The 26,968-nt window shown below is 34.2% G+C and overlaps 5 protein-coding genes across 8 annotated transcripts; 2 read left to right on the top strand and 3 right to left on the bottom strand.

Moving 5' to 3' along the window:
* Positions 1-37: 37 nt before the first annotated feature.
* Positions 38-2,191, bottom strand: LOC145603833 (F-box/LRR-repeat protein 12-like). The gene is made up of 2 exons (XM_081659817.1): positions 2,054-2,191; positions 38-1,645 (listed from the first exon to the last, which is right to left on the bottom strand). Exon 2 carries the CDS (start codon positions 1,548-1,550, stop codon positions 300-302), a length of 1,251 nt encoding a protein of 416 aa, XP_081515943.1. The 5' UTR covers positions 1,551-1,645; positions 2,054-2,191; the 3' UTR covers positions 38-299.
* Positions 2,192-5,087: 2,896 nt separating this feature from the next.
* Positions 5,088-8,574, top strand: LOC145603823 (large ribosomal subunit protein uL18-like). The gene is made up of 9 exons (XM_081659811.1): positions 5,088-5,165; positions 5,776-5,845; positions 5,941-6,032; positions 6,568-6,694; positions 6,782-6,861; positions 7,093-7,209; positions 7,458-7,592; positions 7,990-8,159; positions 8,261-8,574. Exons 1-9 carry the CDS (start codon positions 5,163-5,165, stop codon positions 8,373-8,375), a joined length of 909 nt encoding a protein of 302 aa, XP_081515937.1. The 5' UTR covers positions 5,088-5,162; the 3' UTR covers positions 8,376-8,574.
* A 1,573-nt stretch (positions 8,575-10,147) lies between these two features.
* On the top strand, positions 10,148-13,845 carry LOC145590595 (uncharacterized). 4 transcript variants are annotated; one of them, XR_014102110.1, is made up of 5 exons: positions 10,148-10,326; positions 11,202-11,598; positions 11,899-13,025; positions 13,117-13,322; positions 13,519-13,845. XR_014102110.1 is itself a non-coding variant. In XM_081647025.1 (4 exons), exons 2-4 carry the CDS (start codon positions 11,253-11,255, stop codon positions 13,198-13,200), a joined length of 1,557 nt encoding a protein of 518 aa, XP_081503151.1. In that variant the 5' UTR covers positions 10,148-10,326; positions 11,202-11,252; the 3' UTR covers positions 13,201-13,845. The 4 variants fall into 4 exon arrangements, 1 of the variants encoding a protein (XP_081503151.1); XR_014102108.1 differs by having other exon boundaries at positions 13,117-13,337; XR_014102106.1 differs by having other exon boundaries at positions 13,117-13,386.
* A 599-nt stretch (positions 13,846-14,444) lies between these two features.
* LOC145590586 (uncharacterized) lies at positions 14,445-18,153 on the bottom strand. Its single transcript, XM_081647018.1, has 5 exons — positions 18,025-18,153; positions 17,768-17,820; positions 17,502-17,619; positions 17,225-17,377; positions 14,445-14,956 (listed from the first exon to the last, which is right to left on the bottom strand). The coding sequence occupies exons 2-5, from the start codon at positions 17,773-17,775 to the stop codon at positions 14,693-14,695; spliced, it is 543 nt and encodes a 180-aa protein (XP_081503144.1). The 5' UTR covers positions 17,776-17,820; positions 18,025-18,153; the 3' UTR covers positions 14,445-14,692.
* Positions 18,154-19,716: 1,563 nt separating this feature from the next.
* Positions 19,717-26,219, bottom strand: LOC145590577 (ribonuclease 2-like). The gene is made up of 8 exons (XM_081647011.1): positions 25,854-26,219; positions 24,955-24,983; positions 24,782-24,855; positions 24,070-24,174; positions 23,038-23,124; positions 22,700-22,861; positions 21,169-21,268; positions 19,717-20,026 (listed from the first exon to the last, which is right to left on the bottom strand). Exons 1-8 carry the CDS (start codon positions 26,069-26,071, stop codon positions 19,959-19,961), a joined length of 843 nt encoding a protein of 280 aa, XP_081503137.1. The 5' UTR covers positions 26,072-26,219; the 3' UTR covers positions 19,717-19,958.
* Between the last annotated feature and the right edge of the window lie 749 nt (positions 26,220-26,968).

The raw sequence follows: 26,968 nt of genomic DNA, 5'->3' as shown, positions 1-26,968 counted from the left end.
AATCAAGCTAGTTGACATTTACACAATATGCACGCTTGTTGCATGGCCAAATGTGAACTTGTAATAAAGAAATATTGAGATGTAGTGAGACTGTAAGAGATATTGTCCCAATTGTATGTTAGTAATTGACTAATTGACATGACCTCAAAATAATCAAATCAAGGAAAAATCTATGTATGCAGTGTGTCTGTAACTCTGTATGTGTATACGTATCATATAAGTGTATAACAATAGCCAAAACTGATACAAATTCTTCAACGTTCGAAGCCAGGATGACCTACAGACTACAGTTACCAAAGTTACTCCATGTAAATTCTCTGGTGCCACCAAAATTGCCATTTTGGACCAATTGTTAATATTTCTTCTTCTTTGATAGAATCACCTCTTGACAGCCTAAACAATTCAATTGCAAGTGTACTAATTTGAGGACACCCATTCATATACAAAACAGTGAGTTTCTTGCAACCATTCTTCAAGGCCTCTAATCCACGATCACATAGATTTCGACATCGATTTACATGCAGTCTTTCCAAATTGTGACAATTCAAGGCAATTGACTCCCACCCAGCAACTCTAATCTCATGGCACAATGCTAAATTCCACTCCACCAGTGATGGACACCCCTTTGCAATCAGTGCAACACCCTCATCCCTTATCATCCTACATAATCTCATATTCAAAACCCGAAGCATTTTTGCAAACCCTCCCCCAATTGCTGATAATCCATCTCCACGAATCGACCAGCTAAGATTTGAGATGTTTAGATACTCGAGACCACCCCCGCTCACCATACTTGCTATTCCTTCTGGCTCAAGCTTACAAGATTCAGCTTCCAAATAAGCCAATGTTTGGGAGCACCCATGAAATCCGACACCCTTTATGCCCCTACAGTTGCTGATTCTGATGCCATAAAGGTGTGCACAATTCTGAACAAGACCATTGATGCCATGATCGGTAATTCCCAAACAATACATAAGATTAACATCTTCCAAACCCAAACAAGACTTGGCCAAGTTTTTCAAACCCACATCAGTGATATTGCAACGATATAGACTAATATATATCAACAAAGGGCACCCACTTGCTACGAATGAAAGACCATTATCTGTGATCTCAAAACAACAATCCAAATGAAGGGCTCGTAAACTCGAACCAAAGCTTTGTAAAAGCTTAAGACCAGAATCTGGTAGCTCAGTACACCCGGATAAGGATAGTGAACGTAAGTATTGGAAACGAGACAATGCCCTATGAAGGTCATGTTTATCAATCTTATGCGGTTTTCTTGAGAGCTGCCTAGTGTAGGTAATTGAGCAATCAAACTGTAAGGACTTTCGATTTCGATTCTGAATGTCTAGCCACCTAGTGCAGGTTAGTCCAAACACTTCTCGGTCACGTTCGTCACTAAGCCGTTTGAAGATGAAAACAAGGCAATCATCAGGGAGATCCATTATAGTAGTGGAATTATCACTTTGAGAATCATCAATTACATTAACACAATCATCAGGGAGATCCATATTCAATGTCAAACTATAACTCTCAGAATCCTCCATTACACTTAACTTCAAACAAAATCAATTGAACCCAAAAAATGTTGCTACCAATCAATAAAATCAGAAAGGTTGCATCTCACAAAAGTCACAATAACCTACAATTAATCATACAATTTGGATTAAAATCAATCAGAATAAGGCCAATATCAGCTCTATTAAGAGAAGAAGCTATTAAATTTATCAAATTTCAGTGCCAAAAATACAACAAAATTAAGCATTTTTTTGTAGAATTTTACACAAAATTGAACACAGATGATCAAATTGAGAGTTCCCAAAATAAATTAAAAGCTGAAAATCAAGAAATTATTGGAATTATCTTACAACAAAATTCTATAAAAAATGCAACTTCAGAACAACCCCATCAAAATGACTCACAAATTCTTTAAAGTCAATACTACAATGTGCAAGAAAACTGGAATAGAAGCATTTGAGAACTTAAAATCAGCATGATAAAATTGAAAATTGAAAAGATTACATCTTATAAAGCAGTAATTAGGAAATACCAGATAAAATGTCGTGAGCGAGGGAGGAGAGGATGTAAGCCTTTAGCCTGTACTGAAGCCTGCTGGTGAAGAAGAAAGAATGTAAGGAGGGTGTTTATTTGCCTTTTGCTACAACCGGACTAGAGGAGGGAGGATTTATGTGATCCAAAATAAAAAGGTTTTAAGACAAAGGGGCTCGGTTTTACGGTTCGTTATTTGTGATTATAAAACCGGTAACATTATTGGCGGTTTTAACTAATATAGTTACTCTAATAATATCATTAGAGGTTATTTACGTAAAACCTCTAACACCTGGGAAAAGTTAAAGTAGAGTTTTTATGCATAGAACCTCTAATGGTATTAGCGATTCTGTATATAGAACCTCTACTAGCATAATGCCCGTGCGATGCACGGTTTATATATCAAATTATTAAACCCGTAGGAAAAATAAAAATAAAAACAAAGGTAACTCATTTACTATTAAAGGATTTGGTTACTAATAATCAATAAAAAAAAAATTAAAGGAACGTTATTTGAATAGTATTTTATGTTATTTGAATTTCTTTTAATTTTTTATAATGTTATTTTATTAATTGAAAAATAATTGAATAATACTCCACATAGCTATATAAGAAGTGGGCTAATTTATTTATATCTTCCGTTGAGAAAAAACTAAAATTTTCTTATCATACCATCCGCATCAGTAGCTACAATCAATCTAATATATACATGTTTTATTTACCCGTCGCACTCATTAAATCTATAGACACAATAATAACCTTATATTTGACCTACTAAAACATATATATTCCTAAGTTAAGCATTGTGCCAAAAACTATATATTATATAATATTCATATATATAACCAACAGCTGATTAAATATAGTATACAACACAAATACTTCGTATATAGGTATGGATACTGATAATTTTATATAAATAAAATATACGGAGTATATATTACTAAGATTTATCCCTACCTTAATTATAAAATGGTTAACAAAACTCTTATAATAGTGCATGGACATTTATATATCTAAAAATGTTCTTTTTACATATATTTCCCCCCATTTAATTTTAAAAGCCTTAAAATTGTCTCTTGAATTCGCTAAATTAATTTAAAAGGTTATGTTTATTTCAATATTTAAAGCCATTTACTATTTCATTTCCTTTTATTTTAATTTTTCTATTTAGAATTTATTAGACTATTAGGTTTCAAGATCAAAGTCAATATTTTTTTACCGTACAATCACTAAATCAAAGTCGCTCAACTAAAGTTTAGGACATTGCATAGCTACACACACATCCAACACAATTAATGATTACATGCAAATAATTTTAATAAAACTACGCATTCGATATAAGTTATTAAACAATTTAACTATATATGCATTTTGATAGGTTTATATCTTTCATATTAACAAAAATTTACAAATGTTATTATTATATTTTGAAAAAAAAATTAGACTTTGGAGTTTTGTATAAGATAGATAAAGGATAAGTTAATTCCCGTCATATATGCATTGAGTTTTGGGTGTTCTATCCGGTTCACCCTTTGGGCTAATCCAGATTTGAGGATCTGTTCTAGGCTATTAGGTTCCACTCCCCTCCCGATTGTTGTTGCAGGGGAGCGAACACAGGTCCTCCCTACCAAGTGTAGTCTCAATCACCACTACACCAACAACCAAACACTTGGTATGGAGGACACGTATTATAAAATATTATATTATATACATATACTTTTTTATATTATAAAAAATATTATATTATATACACATACTATTATCAATAAAGCATAAATAACTTTCATTCATTACAGGGTAGCTTTTATAATAGGTGCACAATATTTTATTGTACATCTGATTTTTTTTTAAAATGAAATCGTCAAACTAAATTCTATAGATTTTATTTAATTTCATAAAAAAAAAAAAAAACAATATTAGCCTTTCAAAATACGAAATATTTGTTTCCTTAATTATGCCACTTTAATATTGCTTCAAATTAGTTACAGTATTATTCTTTAAAAATTGGAAAGACTTTATGGATTATTTGTAGTATTGGAAAGTATATATTTATTATAAAAAATTAAATCAATATTGATGTTAGGAAATCATGAAAATCTTATACATGTATAGAAACTTGCTTTTATTGTTTGAAGTTTAACAAAAATAACTATGCTTGAATATGTAAACAGTAATTATATAGATATATTTTATACTTAAGATAAGCCAATGAGAGAGTGACATTTGTTATCCTCACATTGAGGCGCTTGTCTTTTAGTATAATATATAGATAGATTGGTATTAGGCTATAATTGGTTCTATACTACCAAATTCTAAACCTAGGAACCAATCCCACGTGGACGGTATTGTGGGCAATAGTTTTTAAACCGACTTATATAGGAAAATAATTTGTATTTTAGCATTATTTAGGGAAATCACTCGATTTAGTTCACATTATTTTCACTTGTTTGATGTAATTTGAATTTATTTGATCCATCTAATCTAATTTGACCAAAGTAAATGATCTAAGCATTTGAAACATTTATGCACAATATATATGAAATACATATATTTTTACACATTTAGTTCAAAAAATATGCACAAAAAATCCTTTACAACTAGTGAGTAGCCCGGGCGTTGCACCGGGTTACAACTTTTATAGTTATGCAATTGCTAATTTTAAGAGTATCTAATAGTGTGTATGTAGTATGTGTCTTCAATACTTTACAATATAATATTATTTATTGTGTAAGATTAAAGCATAATTGACAATTAGTCTAGATGGTTGAACAATAACCTCTCTTGCAAGTATTTGATAACGGCCAGAAAAAAAAAATGGAGCAAGTATTTAAAAACGGAGGGAGTAATTATGAAAACGTGTCAACTAAAAAAAACGGATAAATGATTATACTGGTATTAATTTATCTTTGACATGCAATGGCCCTAATATAAAACAGCCCATCGATCCACTAAATTTCAAGGTGGGCTTACTAAATGAATGGATTGGGTTTAGGCCCAAATAAAAATGAAGTTTAGGGTTTAAAGTGGGTAGGTATATCAACACCTCCGTTTTCTGCTTCACTCCCTTTCTCTCTCTTTCGTCTCTCTCATTTTTCCAGCGCTCAACCATGGTAAACCCTCTTCTTCCTCTCTTCTACCATCTACATTCCATGTCAATTTTATTTTTCTTGATTGGTTTTTTCATGTTAATGCTACTTTCAATAATTAATCTGTTAATGCTGTTTAATCACTTATAAATTGCTTTTTAGAATATGAAAATGAACACTTTATGTTGCTTAATTACTTCTGAATTGGATTTTTGAACATTCCCATCTTAATTTCTATGAAGATTAAATTTTTTTAATATAGTTTTGTTAATGGAGCGTAGAATATATATCTTCTTAGTTTTCATTTTATTTTTTTTGAATTGTGTAAATTCATGAACCCAATTTTTTTTTTTTTTTTAAATAAAATGACCCTGCATTTCTTGTGTTTGATTGATGCGCATTTTTGTTTTTTGAGAAATCTGGCCATTGAATTTGATCAACGTGTAATAATTGTTATTATCTATATATAGTGAAGAGATGCACATTGCACAATGGAATTGCTTCATGATTGCAACTGGTTGATAATTTATGAGCTAAATATACTGGGTTTTTACAATGTAATTGATGAAGTAATAGGGAAATTAGATGGTTTTGCAATGAAATAAGTTGGGCTGATAGTAATTGATTTGTACAGGCGTTTGTGAAAGCTCAAAAGACAAGAGCTTACTTTAAGCGATTTCAAGTTAAATTCAAGAGAAGGCGTGGTACGTTGTTTGTTTGATGATTGTTTTGAGCAATTTGTTTCATAGGTTTTGCTTCGTGTTTTTGAGCTGTGCTTTGTCTTCTTTGTGTTTTGTAGAGGGTAAGACTGATTACAGGGCCAGGAATCGCCTGATTAATCAGGACAAGAACAAGTACAATACTCCCAAGTATCGTTTCGTTGTGCGATTTGTATCCTTATCTTTCGAATTTTAAATCCAATTTGCCTGATTAAGCTTGTTGCTAATGTGCTTCTATCTTGACTATAGTTTAATTCTAATGCATGGCCTTTGAATGTTGTATGCACTCTCAACGAGTCATGGGACTAAACATTAGTCGCCTTTATTGTATCATGTTGGCCATGAACATGATTATTCGTCGATGTTAATTTTATTTGTGATTTATTTTATTACAATCTTCCAATCTTGGCTTAACTTTTTTTTTTGTTGAAGATCCTTGATCAATCAAAATCATAGGAGTAGGCTTTCTATAAGATCATTATATAATGGTTATTTGGTATTCTCAGAGTATGATTCTTGATTGGTGAAGTACTGGGAGCTAAATGTTTGACTAGATCTTAGGATGAAATTTTTCATTAGTTATCAATTTTGTTCAAAGGCCTTACTGTTCATTTTTTTTCACCTTACAGTGAGTTTTAATTGGGTGCATGTTTAGTTCTACTTTACTATTACTTAGTATATTTGAAGATCCTTAATTCTATTATTAGACAAACAAAGACATAATTGCACAAATCATTTCCGCTAGCATCACTGGTGACTCAGTTCTTGCTTCGGCGTATGCCCACGAGCTTCCTCAGTATGGACTCAAAGTTGGTCTCACAAACTATGCTGCAGGTTAGCTTATTCATTTATTTATTCATTGTTTATTGTTGTTAACTAATAAGTAGGATAAGTTTTTAACCTCACCTTTCATGACTTTAGCATACTGCACTGGCCTTCTTTTGGCTCGAAGGGTCTTGAAGATGCTTGAAATGGATCAAGAGTATGAAGGAAATGTTGAGGTATAGTTCATTTATTTATGAGAAATAGGCTGGGCTTTTGGATTTTTATTTTGATCCATGATTGCTTCCATCAGTATGTTTAGTTGCAGAAAAGTTTGGAAAAATTCTTATTCTGAAACACTTATTCAGAATATGTTATTTTTATATCATATATTTGGGACATCAGCAACAACTTTATTTATGTGTTTTATAAACTTAATATCTGATTCCAATGATGGCCTTTCTTTGCAGGCAACCGGGGAAGACTTCTCTGTTGAACCAGCAGAGACTAGGAGACCTTTCCGTGCTCTCCTTGATGTTGGTCTTATTCGAACTACTACTGGAAACCGTGTTTTTGGGGCACTGAAGGTATTGTGTTTGATTTTAGCTCTCTTTGCACACTGAGTAATTCATATATTTTCCAGACAATGATTTCGCATAAGACTTTCATATTGTTATGTATTGAATGATTGTGTCAAATTTATTTATGATGCCCAAATTAAATCCATTAACAGAAACAGTATACTTTATTAAAAATGAATTTGTTCAAGTTGTTTAAAGTGATTTAGAAGCATGCTCTTCAATTTTTCTCATCTTTAGTTTGGTCTTGTTGCCAGGGAGCTCTGGATGGAGGAATTGATATTCCTCACAGTGACAAGCGATTTGCTGGGTTTGGCAAGGATGGCAAGCAACTTGATGCTGATGTTCACCGCAAATATATCTATGGTGGTCACGTTGCTGGCTACATGAAGGTAAGTCTACAGTTTGTAGCTTGTTTGTTATACTACAGACCACTTTTTAATGTTTTTCATGATTCCTCTAAACTTTTGTTGCTTTGTTCCAACTCTGGTCTTTTTATGACTAATCATACACAATGAAAAAAAAAATATTGATAAAAAGTTTTCAAAGTTTGATTACTGAAATGCTCAGCATGGCTTTCCTCTCGGGGAGAGTGTTGAAAACTCGAAACAATGTGGTATTATAAATTTTAATTTCAATACAGTTGCCAATTTCTAAATGGTTGATTTATTATTACTTCATCTCTGTGTATGAAATGCATGAGAATTGAGAAGTAGATATCCTGAGTGAGTGAGTGCTTCAAATTTGTCGTATCCAAGCTGCTAAGTTTTGCACCATATATTTTTACAGACATTGATGGAAGATGAGCCTGAGAAGTACCAGTCACACTTCAGTGAATATATCAAGACAGGAATTGACGCAGATGGTCTTGAGGCATTGTACAAGAAGGTTCATTCTGCTATTAGGGCTGACCCTACAGCAAAGAAGTCTCAGAAGGAGGCTCCTAAAGCACACAAGAGGTGAGGACTTGAACGCTTGTAGTTCTTTTACGTTAGTAAGATTCAGAAAACTGCGTTGTTCTACTGGAGCTAATTTTGTTTAATTATGTTGTCTTGAACAGGTACAACCTGAAGAAATTGACTTACGAGCAGAGGAAGGCTAGTTTGATACAGAGGTTGAATGCTTTGAACTCGGCAGCTGGAGCTGATGACGATGAGGATTCAGATGACGAGTGAGGACAACTTGGTCATAGACATCTAGATTTTGTTACACCTTGAAGAAATTCAATTTTGTTAGTTGCTTTTACAGGTTGTGAAATATTTTTCTTACAATTGTGTTTTGATGTATGGTTTTGATATGCCAAACGTTCAACTGTAGCTGGATCAATTTTAAGCTGCTACAACTATAGTTCTAAGCCTTCTATTTTCCTTTGTCTGTTTACGCTACATTAGCTATTGCGGAGTAAATGATTATGCTCATGAACTAATACACAAGCTTCAAAATTGAATGGTCAGAAGTTTATAAACGCAGGCTAGATTAACATTTGATGTTTATAAAATCCTGCTACTGGCCTACTACCTGTTGCAAGATATTCAGTCCTTGTTGAATTGGTGTCTTAGTCCTGTAAAAATGCCAATGTACACGGTAATGAAAGTTTGAAAGTCCATTATTTAAACTTTCATTCACTTTACTTTATACCTTTTGAAAAATGGTGATGGACCTTAATCAATTTTTAATGGATAATAAAAATGTGGTTAACACTTTGTTTGGATAGGAAGAAATGGAAGGAAAAGAAGAGAAGAGAAATGGAGGGGGACAAAATCTCTTATTTGGGTAAAAGATTGGGGGAAGGAAGGGGAAGGAGAGGGAGGGATTCATTTTCCCTCTCTCTTTAATAACCATAATCTCTCCAAAATTGGAGAGATTTGGAGGGAAATGGAGCTCACCTCCCCCTTCCTCCATTTTCCCTCCCCTTCTTTTCCTTCCTTCTTTGCTATCCAAACAAAGCGTAAGTGTTTTAAATATCCCTAATTTACTATGGACATTGACATAGGTTTTCTTTTACACATTTAATCTGAGTTCTTTGATAATTAGAGTATAGCCAATGGTTGTCTATTTTGGATGGGCATGAAGAGAGAGAAAAATAAATAAAAAAAAAAGCTTAAAAAATGAAAAATTTGTACTTTTGGTGAGAAATGGTTCATGACCAAGTCATGGCCATGACCATTTATTGAGTGTGAGCATTTAGTGGTATTTCGCCACTTGTTCAACAAAGAGAGGAGGTTTAGTTTTTTTTTGTTTTCAATTGATGAAGACTCATGTGGGAATGGAAGGAAAGGAGAATCAATGCCCACAAATTTGGAGGGCAACCAATGTGAGTGTATGGGCATGGAAGTTAGGCATAAATGAGGTGGAAGGGAGAGAAAGTAATAAAAAATATGATGACCACCATTAGCTTGGGCATCCATTGGCTATGCTCTTAACGAAACTAAAAGTTTGAAAAAAAAAAACTAAAAATTGTTGACCCCTTCACTCAATGAGAGCCTATTATGTACACCCGTGCACACCCGTGTCGTGTGTACCGTATACTCGGGGTCATTTACTCATTCAATCAACAAATGAGCAACACCGAGTGTACGGTACACCCGAATGTATATTACAAATTATACCACTCAATTGGCTATTTAGTTTACAATTTGGGTCATTTGGCAAGCCTGGCGGCTGGCCCTAAAGGTGATCATCAATGGCTCATTCTGCTAGCTCAATCTAACAAAGCAAATAAGTGCATATATTTAGATATTTAGGTAAAGCTTAAAAATATATTTTTAGTTTAAAGTTTGAATTCGACATGAAAGAATAAATCATTTTGGTCGTATACATTTTTACAAGTTTGGGTATGCTATTTCGAGATTAGGAGTTTTCGACCGGCAGGACAAAATTTGATTACACCTAGTCCTCAAAAATAATTATTTCACCAAAACCAAAAAAAAAACATTAAAAATAAATAATGTGTTTACCACTTTACCATTAGAACACAAGCCAAAGAAGAAACAAGAAAGAGCGAAAGAGCACCCTTCTTCTTTTCCCACTATTTCCCCCAAGTTTAGAAATTGAAGACCAAATTGAGAAGAAATGATCTAGGGCAAGTTCAAACTCTTCCAGAAATCGTAATCACTTACTCGCTAGGTATTAATCTTTCTCTTAGTATTTTCTTTCCAAATTATTTTTGGTTAATTTTTACATTGGCTTGCATAGCTCAAATCAAATTTCTAATTTATTTTTGAGTTTTTGTTTGAATTCTTGATTAATATGGGATTCTACTTATACTCATGATTATACTGTCTTCATATTCATCTTCTGTAGTACGAAATTTTTTGTATTTGTTGATTTTGTTCAACTCTATTTATTCGATTTTTGGATTTGAATCTTTTGGTATGCAAGAAATTATACTTAGTATCTAACAGTTAGGTTAATATACACTGTTCTCCATTGCTGATTTAAGTTCGGGCTTCTTGGAACTTTCAAATTTAGACTGTCACGGTTTTGGAAAATGTAACAAACTTCCGAACAACCCAAAATAGTATATGTGGCTATTAATTCCGTATGGAACGAATTATTTCTTTACCATGGTAGTTTAACTCATTTCCTCATTGATGTTATTGAACAAATTATTCCAATTATGCGACTGTTAATTCCGTATGGAACAAATTTCCGAACAACCCAAACTAGTATATGCGCCAATTGATGTTATTGATCCATCCATGAGAATTAAATCCTTAGTCCAAGCTGAAAACTTAAAGCATTGCTAATTTGCTACCATTGTTTTACTGATTTTAATTTGAGGGGAGGTGTTACTTAAATCTGTGTATGATGTTTTAGTATATTATTTCTGCCAAGAAACTTCCCACTAGTACTATTTGGAAGAAAATTTACTTCAAAATTTTGTTTATACCATAATCAAGCTTATTACTTAATAAGTCTGGGAACAATTTAATAGTTATCATGACCGAGCATCCTACAACATGTCAACATATGAGTGATTGTGTGCATTCTTGTTGCAGATGATAAAAGAGGTGTAATTCATATCAAAATTATAGGCAGCTTTATTGTGCATGATGATTGAACTCTTTTTATCGAAACCTATTTGGGGTGATGACAAGAATTCTGATACCGCTGACCTAAGAATGCCCCTCTACAACGAGTTGGAAAAGATCTTATGGGGACTTATTACCTCTGAAGGCCGATCAGAGGCTAGATTGTGGCTTTGTGAGGCTATTTCTAACATAAGTTCAATCACCCCACCCGAACAGCGTGACCTATTTATGAGGTTGTTGAAATCCAAGCCTCGTAAGTGGGATATTGCTTCTCAAGTCTTTCAAATGCTCTTTGAGAGGAGACCACAGAAAGCTGGGATAATTTTGGCTAAGAAATGTCACAGGCTTGAAAAGTTCTTTGAAGGTAAGCTAGTTTTGTTGCTTGTACTTTATGCTATTGCTTAAAGTACTTGTTTTTAGATCAGTAATTTCTATGTGATATGATTTTACTGTTACTGTGTAGTAGACTAGTAGTTACCTACTTATTATAGCTCCTTCATCCGGTTTCCATAGTTTTCATGCCGCAATTTATTGCTATTATCAATGCTTTACTTCTATTTTTATTTTTATTTTATAAATGAGGCAAAGTGAGCTGTTTCTGGAAGTCTTTGCTGTTAAACTCTACAGAAGTTTCTGACTGTGGCATGATATTTGATCAATGCAGGAAATCCAAAACGAATCTTGCAATGGTTTTCAACTTTTTCTTTGGTGGGTGATTCGGCACATGGTAAGGGTGCAAAGTCACTGGCACAGTTTGCCTTTGTGAACAGGGACATATGTTGGGAAGAGCTTGAATGGAAAGGAAAACATGGTCAGTCACCAGCAGTTGTTGCAACAAAACCTCACTATTTTCTTGATTTGGATGTTCAACGCACAGTGGAGAATTTTATAGAAAATGTACCTGAGTTCTGGTCGTCAGAGGAATTTTCAGAGTCTTTAAAAGATGGTGAAATATTATCAGTTGATACTAAGTTCTTTATAGATTACTTCCTCGATTTAATGTATGAAGATAATCTGAAAGAAGTTTGGGAAGTTGTTGGCCAGTTTTTTATGGATGAATCTTTTTCTTACCTTTGTAAACATCTTCTAATCATTCTTGATGAGCGGGACCTATCTTCATTATTTCTGATGCTTCACGATCTTCTTACTAGAAGAAAGAGACCACTGAATTTTGATAACACATCTTATTGGTTAGAGATTGTGATATGTAAGTGCGGTGACCAAGTATCTATCGACCAGTTATTTCTGTTGAATGCATTGTTTAATAAAGGGAGGCTACTTCTGCGGTTGGTACATAATGAAGGGACTGAGGAGATGGCTAGAATTAGTGATCTAGCTTTAGAGATCTGTACAAATACAAGTGAAGCCAAGAGTTTGGCCCTGATTTCCAAGGGACAATTAAACTCAAAGACTATAGAATTGATGAAATGGCTTGGCCTTCTTTCATGGAGCCTTCTTTACAGGTTGTCTAAGGAAGGTCATACTTCTGAATCCTGGAAAGCACTGTTTGTCAGTAATAACATTGGCTTTCGCAAATCTGGTATATATGGCATGGAACGTGATGGAAATTCAGACGAGAATGAACTGGACTTTGGTGATGAATCTACAACTAATGCTAAACATAAAAGGAGGCAAAAGAAAAGAAAGAAAAGGAGAAGGAACCGAGATTGTGATAAATTAAGTGATGATGATTTGCTTGACCTTGACGATTCAAATGATAAATTCAGTATCCAGTCTAGTTCTATAAGCTGGTTGCTTTCTACTGATGGCTATTCATCTTCTTGGAGCTTGGTATGATTTATATTCTTTTTTGTTGGTCTATTAATTTCTGATAATTTTATTTATCAGGCATGATAATGTTATTGATCTGGTGGTTTTTCAGGTTGATTTACCAGAACATTTATCAAAACATTGTTTGAGACAATGGATGGAGCAGATTTATGATGATTGGAGTGATACCACCTAATTTGTTTCTGCAAATCTTTGTTCCTTAGAAATTTGTGAATTTCACAAAATATACGGATTTGGATAAGGATGGTACGGCTCTACAGGGTCTATCACCATCTACTTGTGTATTACTGAAAATTGGTATGCGGGATGCAGGCAAGAACAGTTCAATAAAGCACACATCTTTTTAGATCTAGCTATTTCTGTAATATTCTCAGAAAACTCTGATTTTTCACTTTCTTTCCTTTCCTCATTATTTCTCTCCTCCTTTATCCAGTCTTTTTTTATTGTTGAATGCTGCTCACAGTTTTGTGGTGGTTTCTTCTCACTTCCTCAGGTATCATTCACCAAAATTCTACCGGATTCTAAACAAGTGTGATACTACTGATGCCGTGTTGTCCTTGTAAATGAAGTTTTGGCAGAGTGAATTTTCCCTGATATACTCATATATTGCTTAAAAAAAGTTTGGTCATTTCTTCTGTGATGTAAATAGCATGGGCTAGGGATGGTTAGAAAGATGTTTGAAATTTTGTAGCTTAGATTTTCAGTTTTTGACCGAGGAACAAGCCTCTGGCATTGTAAAAGTATGGCTATTTGAAGCTGTAAAACTATATGCCATTTAACCAGTGAATACTTTTTGCAAAGAGAGTAGCATAAGAGTTTATACAAGTATAAGTGTTAGACTTGTTAGTTAGGCTGAAAGTAGGCCATTTGAGTTCACTTTTTTTTGTTTTCTCAGCATGTTCATTGTTAGATTTGACTATTATTTAGTGTCAAAGATCGAATTTTGAGATAAATGTGCCATGCTGATAATACTGTTGAAGACCTAGCCATCTAGGCATTACAGACTTGTAGAAAAATCAACTTGCCCACTAGTGCAGAAACATCCTTGATTCCTTGGAAGCTCCATTGTCATAATGCTGGTTGTGGCAGCACCTGAACCATTAGCTCGGCAGCTCCTCACAATCTCATTGAACGTATCATCATCCCAATTGCACTGTTCCAATGTATCTATAAAGCAAAATAGGAAATATCCTTCTGGGATAATAATGACAGAATGGAACTCGGAAATGCAACAAAGAAACAGGATAGGCATCATCTAAAATTGATAATGCAGATTTTGTTGCTATCTGCATAAAAACTAAAAATGCTTCTGAAGGACCTCGGAAAGGAATGTTTTGATGCCATTCTATTCCCTTTTACTTGATAAAATCTATAACTTGTATCGTGCAACCTTGTGGGTATGACTATGAACATAGCCAATGGCATTAATACATTGATTGAAACTACAGTAGACGACAAGGACAGAAGGGACTGTTAAGTGTGTAACCAAAGGGCTAACAAGAAAACACATTGGCACTTACCTAATGACACAAGAAACTGGCTTAAAGACTGTTGTGTCAAGAAAAGTATTTCATTATATATGCATTCTGATCCAATCTTAACCTAGAAAGTGGTTAACTAACAATTCAAAAAAATCTGCACAAATTCATCTAAGCATCTAGGAAAGGTCAGCTGTCGTCCATCTCTTCTTCTCCGTTATCACCATCAGACACCTGTTTATTATCCTCGGCAGCCACCTGTGCAGTATTATTCTCATCAGTCATTTGTGCAATAGTATTCTCATCAGTCGCTTGTGCACCATTATCCTCAGCAGTTCCCTCCTCATTCGTATTTTTCTGGTCCGGACGAGGTGGCAGCACTTGAACTATCAGCTCTGCCATCTCATCCAACGTATCATCATTCCAATTACGCTGTTCCAATGCCTCAATGATCTATAAATAAAGAGGGAAGGAAACTTATGGTAAGAATGCAACTCAGAAATGCATCAAAGAAACAACACAAGCACTGCCTGGATGAAACAGATAGCAGAAAAAGGAAGAAAATTTTGAAAAAAAGACTTTCAAGGTGAAGCCATAGAAGTTACATAATATGAAATACTACAAACTAAAGGCATCTGCATTAAACATCACAAACTTGATCAGTAATCAACAAAAGGGATATTAAGAAGCCATTCTAATGATTCTATTCCAGTTACTTGAAGATATCTTGCTCAGAAAAGTCAGAATCCACCTCTTCAATAAGGAAATGAATTTTCCACTCTATTCGGAGAGCTTGTTTAAAGCTCTTACTGTCTAACATCTTGCAGCCAGCACAGCTAGCAAGGGCTAATCTGGTAGAAGGAGTAGATGGTCTTCAAAATCACCTTAAACTCAGATCTAACCAGAAACATTTATGCAAGGTTTTTCTCTCCCCACCCCACCTATGTGTTCTAGGCCATAAGCATAGACTTAACCAACTTGTAAACCTGTGACTGGCGTCACAACTAAATTGCCCACCATTAATCTATTAAAAAAAATAATAATAAGTTGCAGCTAGAACAGAGGCTTGCTATGATTAATGTCGAAGTCAATGACATAATACCATAGTAACCAGGAGGTTCCCTCAAGAGTAAACCATCTTTATTTAGTTGCATTTGTGAATGAACTACAATCCAGTCATCTTTTTGTACTTGTAAGAAGATGACATGCAGATTGGTTTCCAAGTTCTACATTATCTTTCTAAATCTTCCTCCTTGGTTTCTTTTCAAACTCAAAACCAAGCCAAATACTTAAGGATTTTTGAATTAACATAAGCCATAGATTTTCTTAGTGTTGGATTGAGGGGTGCCATGAATTATCTTCATGAGCTAAAGTCCAAGATCATTATCTATTGCGAGGTGCAGGATTCTAGGATGAAGATGAGAGGTTGTTGAATAAGCTCAGTGGGAAGGAAAGTCGAGTAATGAAAGAAATAATAAAAAATCAGTCTTCATACAATTCATCCTCGCCATGATAACACGTGAAAAAGCTGAAATCCAGCTCATATGGAGCCTCAAAGAAACTATAGGCTCCACAACTGAACTAAACTTCACACATTGACATTCATGGAAGTAACTTACACTGCAGTTGGCGGTCGGAGAGAATCAAGTAAAGCTTGTTTCTCATAGCATAGAGCTAAAGTTGGACCAGGATACATCTACCACTAGGTTCATTTTCAATAGAGATAAGGAAGGGAAAGAAAATAAAAAGCTGGGACAAAGAGAAATCAAATTTAAATTTGACTTGATGAGTTGTTAAGCCCAGCAAAAAAATAAATGTATCAAAAACTTGAATTGAGGAATAGCTAACTTATCTGTAGTTCTTTACCTCGTGAAAATAACAACTAAAGAGGTCTCTGTGAAGCATAAATCATAGACTCTAGAGAGAATCGGGACCAGTCCACCTCACTCTCTAAGACACTTTGAACTTTTAAGTATAAATCATCAAAGGACATACAAATGCCAAAACCTCATGAATTAGTCTTCCCTCATTCATCAACAGCTCATTTGAAAAGAGCAATTACTCTTGTTCCAGGCACATTCAATAATTTCTCCTAGTTAAATTCGAAAAGAGAAATTATTGTTATGGGTACATTCAGTGAAATATAAATATCTTCCATTAGTGCCCATTATAAGTCTTCCTCCTTTAATTCATCAACAGTTCATCTGAATGGGAACGAGTCAGGGTTTGCAGTGTACGTGAATATTTAACAGTAAATTATAAGAATACAAAACATCATTTTGTTTGAGGTCTATCGTTAGATGACTAAGAACTCGCATCTAGGAGCTTACTTTTCAATATCTTAGAAAGTGAAATTTAGGGAATGCTTATCCTACAGCTAATACTTGCTAATGATTCTATCCTAAATCTAAGCATTTATTAGAATATGTAAAATTTACTGCAAAATACACGACCTATTGATATCAAGGTTGCATAAAATAAAACCTAACATAAAGAGGCCATGGCAATATGAAAACAGTTCGGAGCGCATGCAACCTTATCAGCCTATTATCAGGTAAATAACATCAACTAAAAATCACCAACATTTACCGATTGCAAACACTCATTTACAGAGTAATAGCCGAGCAAAGGACATGGAAGAATTATGCAAAAACAATTACAACCATATGATGTAGAAGATTTAAAGACAAAATTGAGAAAAGATATTCAAAAGAATAGTACCGGAGCCAATTCGACTGCAGAAGAGGGGCGATTGTTAATGATGTTGATCAGCTCAGCTTTAGGTAGCTGATACTCTTTAAATTTCTCTATAAGATCATTGATACTTTCTCTAGTCTGATCACAAGCAGCACTCTCAAGCAAATAATCATAAACCTAATCACAAATTGTAAAAACAAACATCAACTGTAGGTATAATTGTCTCCATATCACGAAATAAAAAACACGGCATTCAGCTTAAAAAAAAAAAAAAGGAAACGAACAAAGCTAAAGTATCAACCTTGAATTCAGACGATTTTAACAAACCCATGGCCCGGGTAGGATCCTTGGCAGCCCCTCTCGAATGTAATAAATCGAGTACTTCGAAATTAGTAAGAATGCCAGCATTGATCTTTAAGCTGCAACCATTTTCATACCAAGTAGTAATTATAATTACTACGCCCGTTTCAAATTATTTGCAACGATTTGACACTTTATACGCATAAAAATAAACCAAATTTAAGATTTAGAATAAATGAATGACTAATTAAGAGTGAGAAAATGTACATTTTCATGTGAGCTCAATTGAAGAAAACCGCAATTACAGAAACTTATTGCTTCTGCACATGTACCAAATACAATTCAATACAATATAAGCGCAAATTTCACATGAAAAATTAAACCAACAACTAGAATAGTATAATTGAACCCCCCCCCCCCCCCCCCCCCCCCCCCTCCCCAAAAAAAAAAAAAAAAAAAAAATCGAAAGTTTGATTGAGAGAGCTTGCTAATGTAAAGATCAACATTCAAAAACGATTAATTACCTCGCGAATGATTGGGTTCAATTTCTGAGAAGTTTGATTATGCCCCCTAATCTTGTTTTCAATTTTTCTGATTTTTGAGTTAGGGTTTAAGGGTTTTACTAGTGGAGGGGAGAGAGGAGTGATTTTGAGTCCTGGCTTTGTTTTTTTGTGTTTTAGGACCTGTTTTCATATACTAAACTCAGCTAAACTGAAGTAAGCTGAGCTGAGCTTAACTGAAAATAAACGTATGAGAACAGACCCTAATAGTCGTACGGAGAGAATCGATCCCTTGATCTCCTGAAATCGGGAATGACCGAATGAAGCTCTAACCATTTGGGTTATTCCAAGATGTGGACCTTCAAATTTTTTTTTTTTTTTTTTGAATGCTCTACCCGGTTCACCCTTTGGGCTAATCCTGAATCGGAGAACAGTTCTGGATGATTAGGTTCCAGTCTCCTCCCAATTGTTGTTGCGGGGGATCGAACAGGTCCTCCTACCAAGTGTAGTCCCAAACACACTACACCAACCGTCAATTGGTTGGACTGTCAAATTACGACAATCTTTTAATCGCGCTGTTATGAGTTTATGATATCTAATACTGAGTACGAAGTAAAACCGATTTTACTAGTTTAATTTGCTACTCTATATTATACAGTAATTCATTAAATAAAAAAAATTAAAAAAAAAAAGTTTGCCCCAATTAATCACAGTAATAAGCAAGTTTGCTTATCACATGGCAATTTTGAAAATATATCAACAATTTCATCCAATCACTATCAACGATAGAGCCCACAATAATGAAAAAGTTGTTGATTAATTTACAAAAATGCTTGTTTATCACTTAGAGAAACTTGTATTTTCTTATAAATACTTGGTATGTAGTTTTTGGTTTTGCCACTTTAGTAGTAGCGATTTCACTTGGCATATCACTAATTGATACAGTACTTTTTAATTATATGTAGATAGTAGTTTAGATAATAAGTTTCATTCGGAATTTTGGATACAGAATTGTTAATTAGTATTTGAATATAATCAAAATAACCTAAGGCTTCGTTTGTTTTGATTGTATGCATTTCTCAAGGAAATCATTTTTCAAAGATAACTATATTCAATGGAAAACAAGATTGTGAAAAGAGATTCCTATGTTTATTTGATTATTATAGGAAAAATAATAGAGAAATAGAGATCTGAAAGTAAAAGGAAAGGGAGAATAGAGGAGAGAAAACAGAGAAGTGAGGACTAAGAGGAAAAGAGCTTCGCATCAATATTTTGTACAGCATTTTCTTGTAAAAGTAGACTAAATGAATGTGTTACAACAAGAGCCATTGACATTATTTCAGGCCACACAGATAACATATTTGTATGGTGATAAACTAATAATTGTCAAGAATAGTGATCGTATGCAAAGTACTGAACGTGTGAACAGACTGCAGCATGACTCTGATAACTGGCAAGAACAATAAGGATAAATCTTGCCCTGTATGAGAACTTCCGCTACGCGAAGTAATATGATATCCGATGGATGATTGCAGGACTTGGCTGATGAATTTGGATGCTAGAGGGATCAGTCCCAGCACTTAAGTGATAACCCAACTGCATCTGGCAGAGCCTTCCGTATCAAATTGCAATTGACTTATAAGCTCCAGCATTTCCTAGCCCTGTTCAATGACAAAAGAAGCTTTTTAGCAGAAAACCAGAGCCACCTCACAATCAACTAAAAACTAAGGTATCAATGTCATATTGTACATAGAAGTATAGAACCCAACATGGAACAACACCACAAGTTAAAATCATAAACTTGATTGAAATAATAGTCATCAACAACCAGATCTTCCAATTTTAAAAACTTCTGTTAAAAATTTCGAATTCCTTGTATCTGTCTAGACAAAATTTGAGTTGCTACTTCATTGATTTGACATAGCAGACGACTATAAAAATCATGGGATACATATCTACTATAAGCTGATTATGATGAATATCAAAACAAGGATCCAACTTCTGCGTTCCACTGTAATTACTTGGCCTGCAGTATATGCAAACATCACGGACTAAATTGTCAGTAATGAAGTCCAGAAGAAGATTTTGATATTCAAAACACTTGATGTTAGCATGGAACTTGGAACAACTGCACATGCATGATACAACCGAGTTTATTGATATCAAACTTTGTTTGAGGAAGTGAGTTGGCATATGCAAAAACATATGAATGAATCAACTAACAGAGATTCAGAATGAGGAATCCTTAACATTCTCTGTCAATCTAAGATGCTAATTTAACATTGAATTGAAGAACTGTTAGCTCATTAGTCATGATTATGTGTTGTTCTTTCACATCCATCCACTTAACAGCTATACTCCATCAGTTTACTAATAGGCAAGAAGATTTTACTCTTGTCAGAATACATACTTGTGCGAAATTATGTTCATATTTGATTGGTACACAGGTTTAAGTTATAACTTGTGGGGAGGGGATTAACCTGTCACATATAAATCAACCCAACACATGTACCCAAAATAAGCTCAGAACAATAATGGTTATAGTTTCAGTGACATGGCTACAGAAATAGAGCTGCTTGTTTTGCTTGGCAATCAGCTCTCTGTGTCCTACTAAATAGCTAGTCAAACAATTCTAGATTAATCAATTCAGCATACCAATGATAGGCCAAGGTTCCAGAAAATATGGACTGATTTGCTTAAAGTCTGTAATTTAAAGGATATCATTCAAAAGATTAGTAATGGAATAAAGGGAGATCTATTTGAAAGTAAATTACCATGAAGGGAAAATAATCATGCCTCAGGAGTCAAAGGTCAGAGTACCACATTTTTAAGTTCAATATTGATTAACAAAGATAGATGATAAGCCTTTAACACTAACATGGGTAGGAAAGAGGAGGAGTATAGTGCAAAACACAAAGCCATACTAAAACTCATCATGTCTTATTTGCAAGTGGCCCCCCGCCAAGAATGAGGTAAGTTAATGAGTCATATTGTGCTATCTTACCCCCAACAAAGGCAGCTTCTACATAATCTCGAATTAAAAAGGCAGCAAACTAAGCTACTTAACAAGCAATAAAAGTTTAATGAGAGAGTTCAGTTAGTCCACATGACAATACAATTGGAGATACACCAATACATAATATACAACAATATATATGAAGAGCTTACCTGAAGAATCATAAGTTGGTAAGCTGACATACTTTGGACATGAGTGTTTTGAATAATCCACCTTTTGTTTGATTCTAATGTCAGTTGCACAAGCTCGAGGCTGTATGTCATCAAAAGTTTAAACCCTTGTAGTTAGAACTGGATGAAAGAGATTGATAACATCATTATATTAATACTTGTCACGTGAGGCACATCACTTAATTATACTTTTATGACATCATTATATTAATATGACATTATTATAGTCAATCACATCACATCATTATACTTATATGACATCATTATATTTCATGAATTTTCGAAATAAGAGTCAAAACTCATTCTTGGTACTTTATAGACATCTTTATAGGTGTCTTATGGTTTCAAACCACCTGTTATGACCCCAAGAGTCACCCCACGCATTCAGTTTATTTTTTGAAAAAATATCAAAAATTGACCCGAAATCATGTATTATAGCCTTCAATTTTGGATAATTTTTTACCTTTTTTGGATCCACAAACAAAAATTGCAGAGATGCTTACCATGGACCCTAATACACCCCGGGAGTCTATTTGGGTGGGTAACACCATCCAATATGCCTTTAAACGGCCAATTTACCATTTTACAACTTGCACCGATTTCATACACTCAAGCCTACCACAGACATTTATGACAATATATAATGATCATATATGGTTCCAAACGACGTATTATGACCCCGGAACGTATCACCTATTATCTCAAGACTTTCCGACACCGAGTCTCGAAGCCTCCAAAATTGCTCAAAAAGAGTGGATAATAGTCTTCAATTTTGGCAATTTTTTACTTTTTTTGGCCCGAGAAATAAAAATTGCCGAGATGTTTACCATGGACCATAATACCATCCCAATTGGGTGGTTTTTGACACCGGGTCCTGACACCTCCTACATTGTTCTGATTTCGTGTATTATATAGTGTTTGAAAAGGCACGCCTAGGTGCTGATGCGCTAGGCGTTAGAGGTCGTGTGCTTTTTATGGTCTGGGGGAGGCACTTCAATGAGGCGCAGCTAAGGCGCACAGAGGCACGCCTAGACGCACAAAATGTTTTTTTTTTCAGAATTTTTTTATTTCTTATTATATGCGACTCACTTCAATGAGGCGCGCCTTAGGCGCAAGGTACTCCAAAACGCCTTGGTGCGCCTTGAGCCTTTTTATACATTGGTATTATAGCCTTCAAATTTGGCTTCCATATATCATTTTTTCACCCGGTACTTCCATGGGTTCCCAAAGGGCCTTGAAAGTCATAAATATACAGAGATTTACATACAATAACTTGAGAAGGCAGAAAATTATTGGAAACTTCAATTAAATAGGCACTTTAGTAAAATTTCTCTACCAATCTTCTAAGAACTATGGCCAATATTGTTTCCTTCACCACAGTATAAAAAGGAACATAAAATTTTCGAATCAAAAGTCTAGGAAAATTGTGCATGAACACAACTTTTCACATGTAGCAGATTGATATGAGACAGCTATAGAGGTTTGAAGTAGGAATACAATAATCAGAACTAACCTTGAAATCCTTATAGAAACACAAATAAAGTTCCTTTACAGCACCACCTGAGCAAGCTACTGAAGGTGATAAGTGGAAAGCATTTTCAATAGCAGAAATTATGCCACCAAGCGGATATTTTTCGGTATTTGAAGGCACATATCCGGCTTCAAACAGAACTTGCTGCAATTGTGCATCAAAATCTATTAGTGAGTAAATTAATAGGCTAAAAACTTGAATTAGCAGAAAAGAAATACCATTTAGAATAAGGAAATTTTGAATGGATTTTCAGTACAGCATATGTAATTTAAGGGACAGGAAATCTCTCAATACTTGAATATATTTTCTAAAGCACTCACCGTGACATTATATTTGAAGTAGACGCTGAGTCCTGTCAGGAAATAATTATACTCATCTCGTATCACTGGAGAAGAGCAAGTCCCATGCTTTTCTGAGATACATACCACAACAAATAAAGGAGTAAAAGTAAAATGTTAGGTTAACAAGTTAATTTAAATTTCAAAGATTACAAGCTAAGACATTAATCACATGTCCTCATGATTTAAATATGTTAACACAAAGGTACCTGGTCATAGTTTATAAACCATACTAGACCATTACCCATGTGCTTCTCCGGCCTCCAACAAGGCTTGCCTATGGATTAAAGGGACCTATATCTACATAAAATTATGCCTATCATTACAAAGTGAGTTTTTTTTTATAAAGCCTAGGGTGGAAAGGGATTAACCTGGATCTTCATGATAACAAGTAAAAGACCTTTTCACAAAATAATTGCTATAATCCATTGTAGTCCAAAGAGACAGAACATGATTTTGTTTAAGTATGATTCCTATATTTGATCCAGTACTAAACAACATTTAGAACCCAAGTGGATATTCTGACTAATCCCATGTCAGCATTAAAATCGATTCTCTCCATTAAGACTCTTGCTTGTTGAGGTAATTGCAGCAAAATCAGAGATTTTAAGGACGAGCATCAAGTATCAGTGTATCACCACATTTGATGATTGCATTACTTCTAATACACAAGAAAGACGGATAACTTACATGTCTACCTTGAACCCAAGAAACTTTTTGGACTCTTCACAAGGAAAAACTAATAAATCTCTCTATTCAGCATAACTCCAACTTACTAGTTATTCGTCCAAAAAAAATGTAAAATCTCTTACACAAATTGGAGTAAGAATTAATGAGAAGGCAAAGATGCTTACCCCACTGACATGTTGATCATTCCAAACAGGCACCACAAGGATACAAAAGAGAGGCACGGTTAGAAACATAATAAATATATATATATATATATATATATATATATATGTATATATATAAATACAAGCAAGTTCATGATTTTAGTAATGGATTCGTAATAACCACCTCATGTCCCCAAAAGGAGCCTTTATGTCCATAACATGATGATGGTGAGCCACAGCTTAGAGTTGGCCAATACTCATCCAATGCGTTGCGCAATGTTGATATCTAGAACCCAGAAAAGATAGGAAAGAGTCATGTAAGAAAATATCTTTGTCCATTTCATTTTAGAAACATAGAATGCATATTTATAATTTTTAACACCATGTAAATAATGCATGCCAGGCTTGCCAGAATCATGTACCAAAAAAGAAGGCAGCAATTTAAGCTGTGCATGCATCCATCTTAGAATTTATGATGGTACCTACAGCAATACCACCATAGCACAATGTATACATACTTGAGTACACATGAGTAAATTGCAACTTATATGAGTTATATCTGTTACTTTCTTTTCTGGAGGGTTTTTCCTAGAATTTGATTGAAAGTAGATTCCCAGCTACATTAGAAACAATTGTGAATTGCAATACAACATATCACCTGTAACTTGGCTACTTCCTTCGCATACAACTTAGGTGAGAAGTAGATACATAGAGGAAGAAAGACGCTTCATGACAACAATCAATTCGACAAGTAACATAAGAGTCTAAACAAGATGCACTTCAATTTCATGTTGCCATAAAAAATGATCAGAAAGATCTACCAAGCAGAAGGTTTTAGAAACTCATTATAAGAAACTGAACAGCCGTGACGATCATATCTGAAGATAATATACCTCATTCTCGTCAAACTCAGACTTGGTGCAGCAAGAAGGCCAGCTTCCATCATTGTAGTCAGCCCAAAGGCCATCTGCAGGTTGCACAGATTTAAGCATATTTTATCCATAAATAATATACAGAGTATATAATTAGAATTAATGAAGATTTTATGGTATTGCAGTAAACTTACGGATTGTGAAGTGTTTGGGAGCACCGGAACTGAAAGAAAAGAAATACAAAAACAGTTTGTCAATTTATAAACTTCACAAAATGGAATCAATTAAACGTTTTTAAAAACAATTTAACAGCTCTTAAAATCCTAAAACTCCCAGGCATTGTTTCATGTATTAAACTTGATACTCCCACTTCATCCATCACTTAAGGCTACAAGTCTACAACAAATAAGCTATTGCATTGTAAAGTGCTGCATCAATTTACGTGCCAAGAGAGCTACTACGTATTAATTACCGGTCATCTTCAAGATGCAAGTTAATCCTATATTAACCCTAATTCCTTCAATATGCAAACAAAATATAAACTATACTCTAATCTATGCTCGTAGTCGTATTAGACACATGGATTATTCTCCAAAATAACGATAACTCTTAGTACATTTCTCGTTGTATATCAACTACAATCACAAGCTCGATCAACAATTCTACATGATTGAATAGAATGCACTCTAATCATCCGAAAAATACATTGTCTCGAATCCAAAAATTCCCCTAATTCACCTAAAATTTGCTTAACTCACCTGCACTTATTAGACTTGATTGGAATTATAATCTAATTTAAAATTATTGCACTTATTATGCAGAACTGAAGAAGCCTACAATTAAGCGTAACTTTGAAATAAATTCCTAAATTAATAGCACTAGTATTTGTGTGAAATATAATTAATGCTTACAAATTAGCCTTGAGATTGCGTATATCAAAACTGTTTATTAAATGATCAATAACATAAAATTAACATTACTCTAATTAATTCAATAATTAAACCAAATTCGAACACAATCAAGTATCAACAAATAATCATTAACAAAAATTTAAAAAAATAAATCAAAAATTAGAAAAGGAGAGAATAATTACTTTCGGCAACATCCATTCTTTTGGCAACATTTATGAGTGTTACGGCAGTAGGTACCCGGCCATTGAAGAGCTAACTTGAAGTAATCGAACTCTCTTTGATTACTGCTGCTAATTAGGAGGCTGTCATCGCCATTGACGAAGCTTGCGGAAGAAGCAGCTACGAAGACGACGAAGAGAAGAAGTGAGAGAATAACAATGGCGGACGAAGAGGAAGCCATTGCTCGTTGACGGAGAAGGAAATGGTGTTGTTGGTAACTCTTGCACGCAATAAAGGAAGGTTGATGTTGGTTGATTTTATAGGAAGGTGTCCATTATTTCATTATTTGATTCCATGTGTTGTCGTGCAGTTGGTGGTACGTTTGAAATGAAATCGTGGATATTCGGGAGTTATTTAGATTCTTCATAGCTAGATGCCCCTTTTAATTAGGGACTAAATCACTAATGTTAATTAATCGTGTTATGTTGCGTGAATAATCATGAATTGTAATTCGAGCTAAACTTATTTGTGAGGATGATTGGACCTTACTAAACATATTGAACATGCCTAACACTTATTACGGAGTATCAGATTGGACAGTACGGAGTACTAAACTTATTTGTGAAGATGATTATAACATATCCTTAATAGTCGTGTGGTTATAGATATATGTGAATTGAAATTTTACAAAGAATTATTTTTCCATGTATATAAATTGAGGTGAAAAATATGAGTTAAGGTTATAATTGGGGACTAAAGTTTTATACTTTTCATCTTTAGGGATCCGAACTTTTTTCCTTCACCGTTTGGGACCTAAGAAAGAATTTTAAACAAACAGATTAACTATGGTTAAGCATTGGGACCCACTAATTATTTTAGGTTTAATTTATTTGCAAAGAGAATTTTTATTGGTTTCTCCAAAATTAAAAAAAAAATAACCGTGTTTACTCAAAAAAAAAAATTTTAAAAAGGTGTCTTTTCAACTCTCATTGTTCATCAGAGTACTCCTTCATCATCAACCTCCCTTTGAAAAAAAATTGAAGCTTTGAAGCTGATTTTAGTGCAGATAATTAGCGGTATATTAAGCATCTTAACACAAGTAAGTTGTCTAATCTTGTACAAATTTTTTACTTCAATT

The sequence above is a fragment of the Chenopodium album genome, chromosome 2 (assembly GCF_948465745.1).
Source record: "Chenopodium album chromosome 2, dcCheAlbu1.1, whole genome shotgun sequence".
NCBI lineage: Eukaryota > Viridiplantae > Streptophyta > Magnoliopsida > Caryophyllales > Amaranthaceae > Chenopodium > Chenopodium album.
Note: the sequence above shows the minus strand (reverse complement) of the source record. Positions and strands in the feature narration are given on the sequence as shown.

Coding starts and splice junctions, on each gene's coding strand:
- LOC145603833 (XM_081659817.1), bottom strand. CDS start 1,550: ATGGAGGATTCTGAGAGTTATAGTTTGACATTGAATATGGATCTCCCT.
- LOC145603823 (XM_081659811.1), top strand. Junction 7,210..7,457: donor GTGTTTTTGGGGCACTGAAG/GTATTGTGTTTG, acceptor TCTTGTTGCCAG/GGAGCTCTGGATGGAGGAAT. Junction 8,160..8,260: donor GCTCCTAAAGCACACAAGAG/GTGAGGACTTGA, acceptor TGTCTTGAACAG/GTACAACCTGAAGAAATTGA.
- LOC145590595 (XM_081647025.1), top strand. CDS start 11,253: ATGATGATTGAACTCTTTTTATCGAAACCTATTTGGGGTGATGACAAG. Junction 11,599..11,898: donor GCTTGAAAAGTTCTTTGAAG/GTAAGCTAGTTT, acceptor TGATCAATGCAG/GAAATCCAAAACGAATCTTG. Junction 13,026..13,116: donor ATTCATCTTCTTGGAGCTTG/GTATGATTTATA, acceptor GTGGTTTTTCAG/GTTGATTTACCAGAACATTT.
- LOC145590586 (XM_081647018.1), bottom strand. Junction 17,378..17,501: donor TAAAATCGTCTGAATTCAAG/GTTGATACTTTA, acceptor ATTTGTGATTAG/GTTTATGATTATTTGCTTGA. Junction 14,957..17,224: donor CTGCAGTCGAATTGGCTCCG/GTACTATTCTTT, acceptor CTTTATTTATAG/ATCATTGAGGCATTGGAACA.
- LOC145590577 (XM_081647011.1), bottom strand. CDS start 26,071: ATGGCTTCCTCTTCGTCCGCCATTGTTATTCTCTCACTTCTTCTCTTC. Junction 24,984..25,853: donor AAGAATGGATGTTGCCGAAA/GTAATTATTCTC, acceptor CTTTTCTTTCAG/TTCCGGTGCTCCCAAACACT. Junction 20,027..21,168: donor ACCAACTTATGATTCTTCAG/GTAAGCTCTTCA, acceptor CATATACTGCAG/GCCAAGTAATTACAGTGGAA.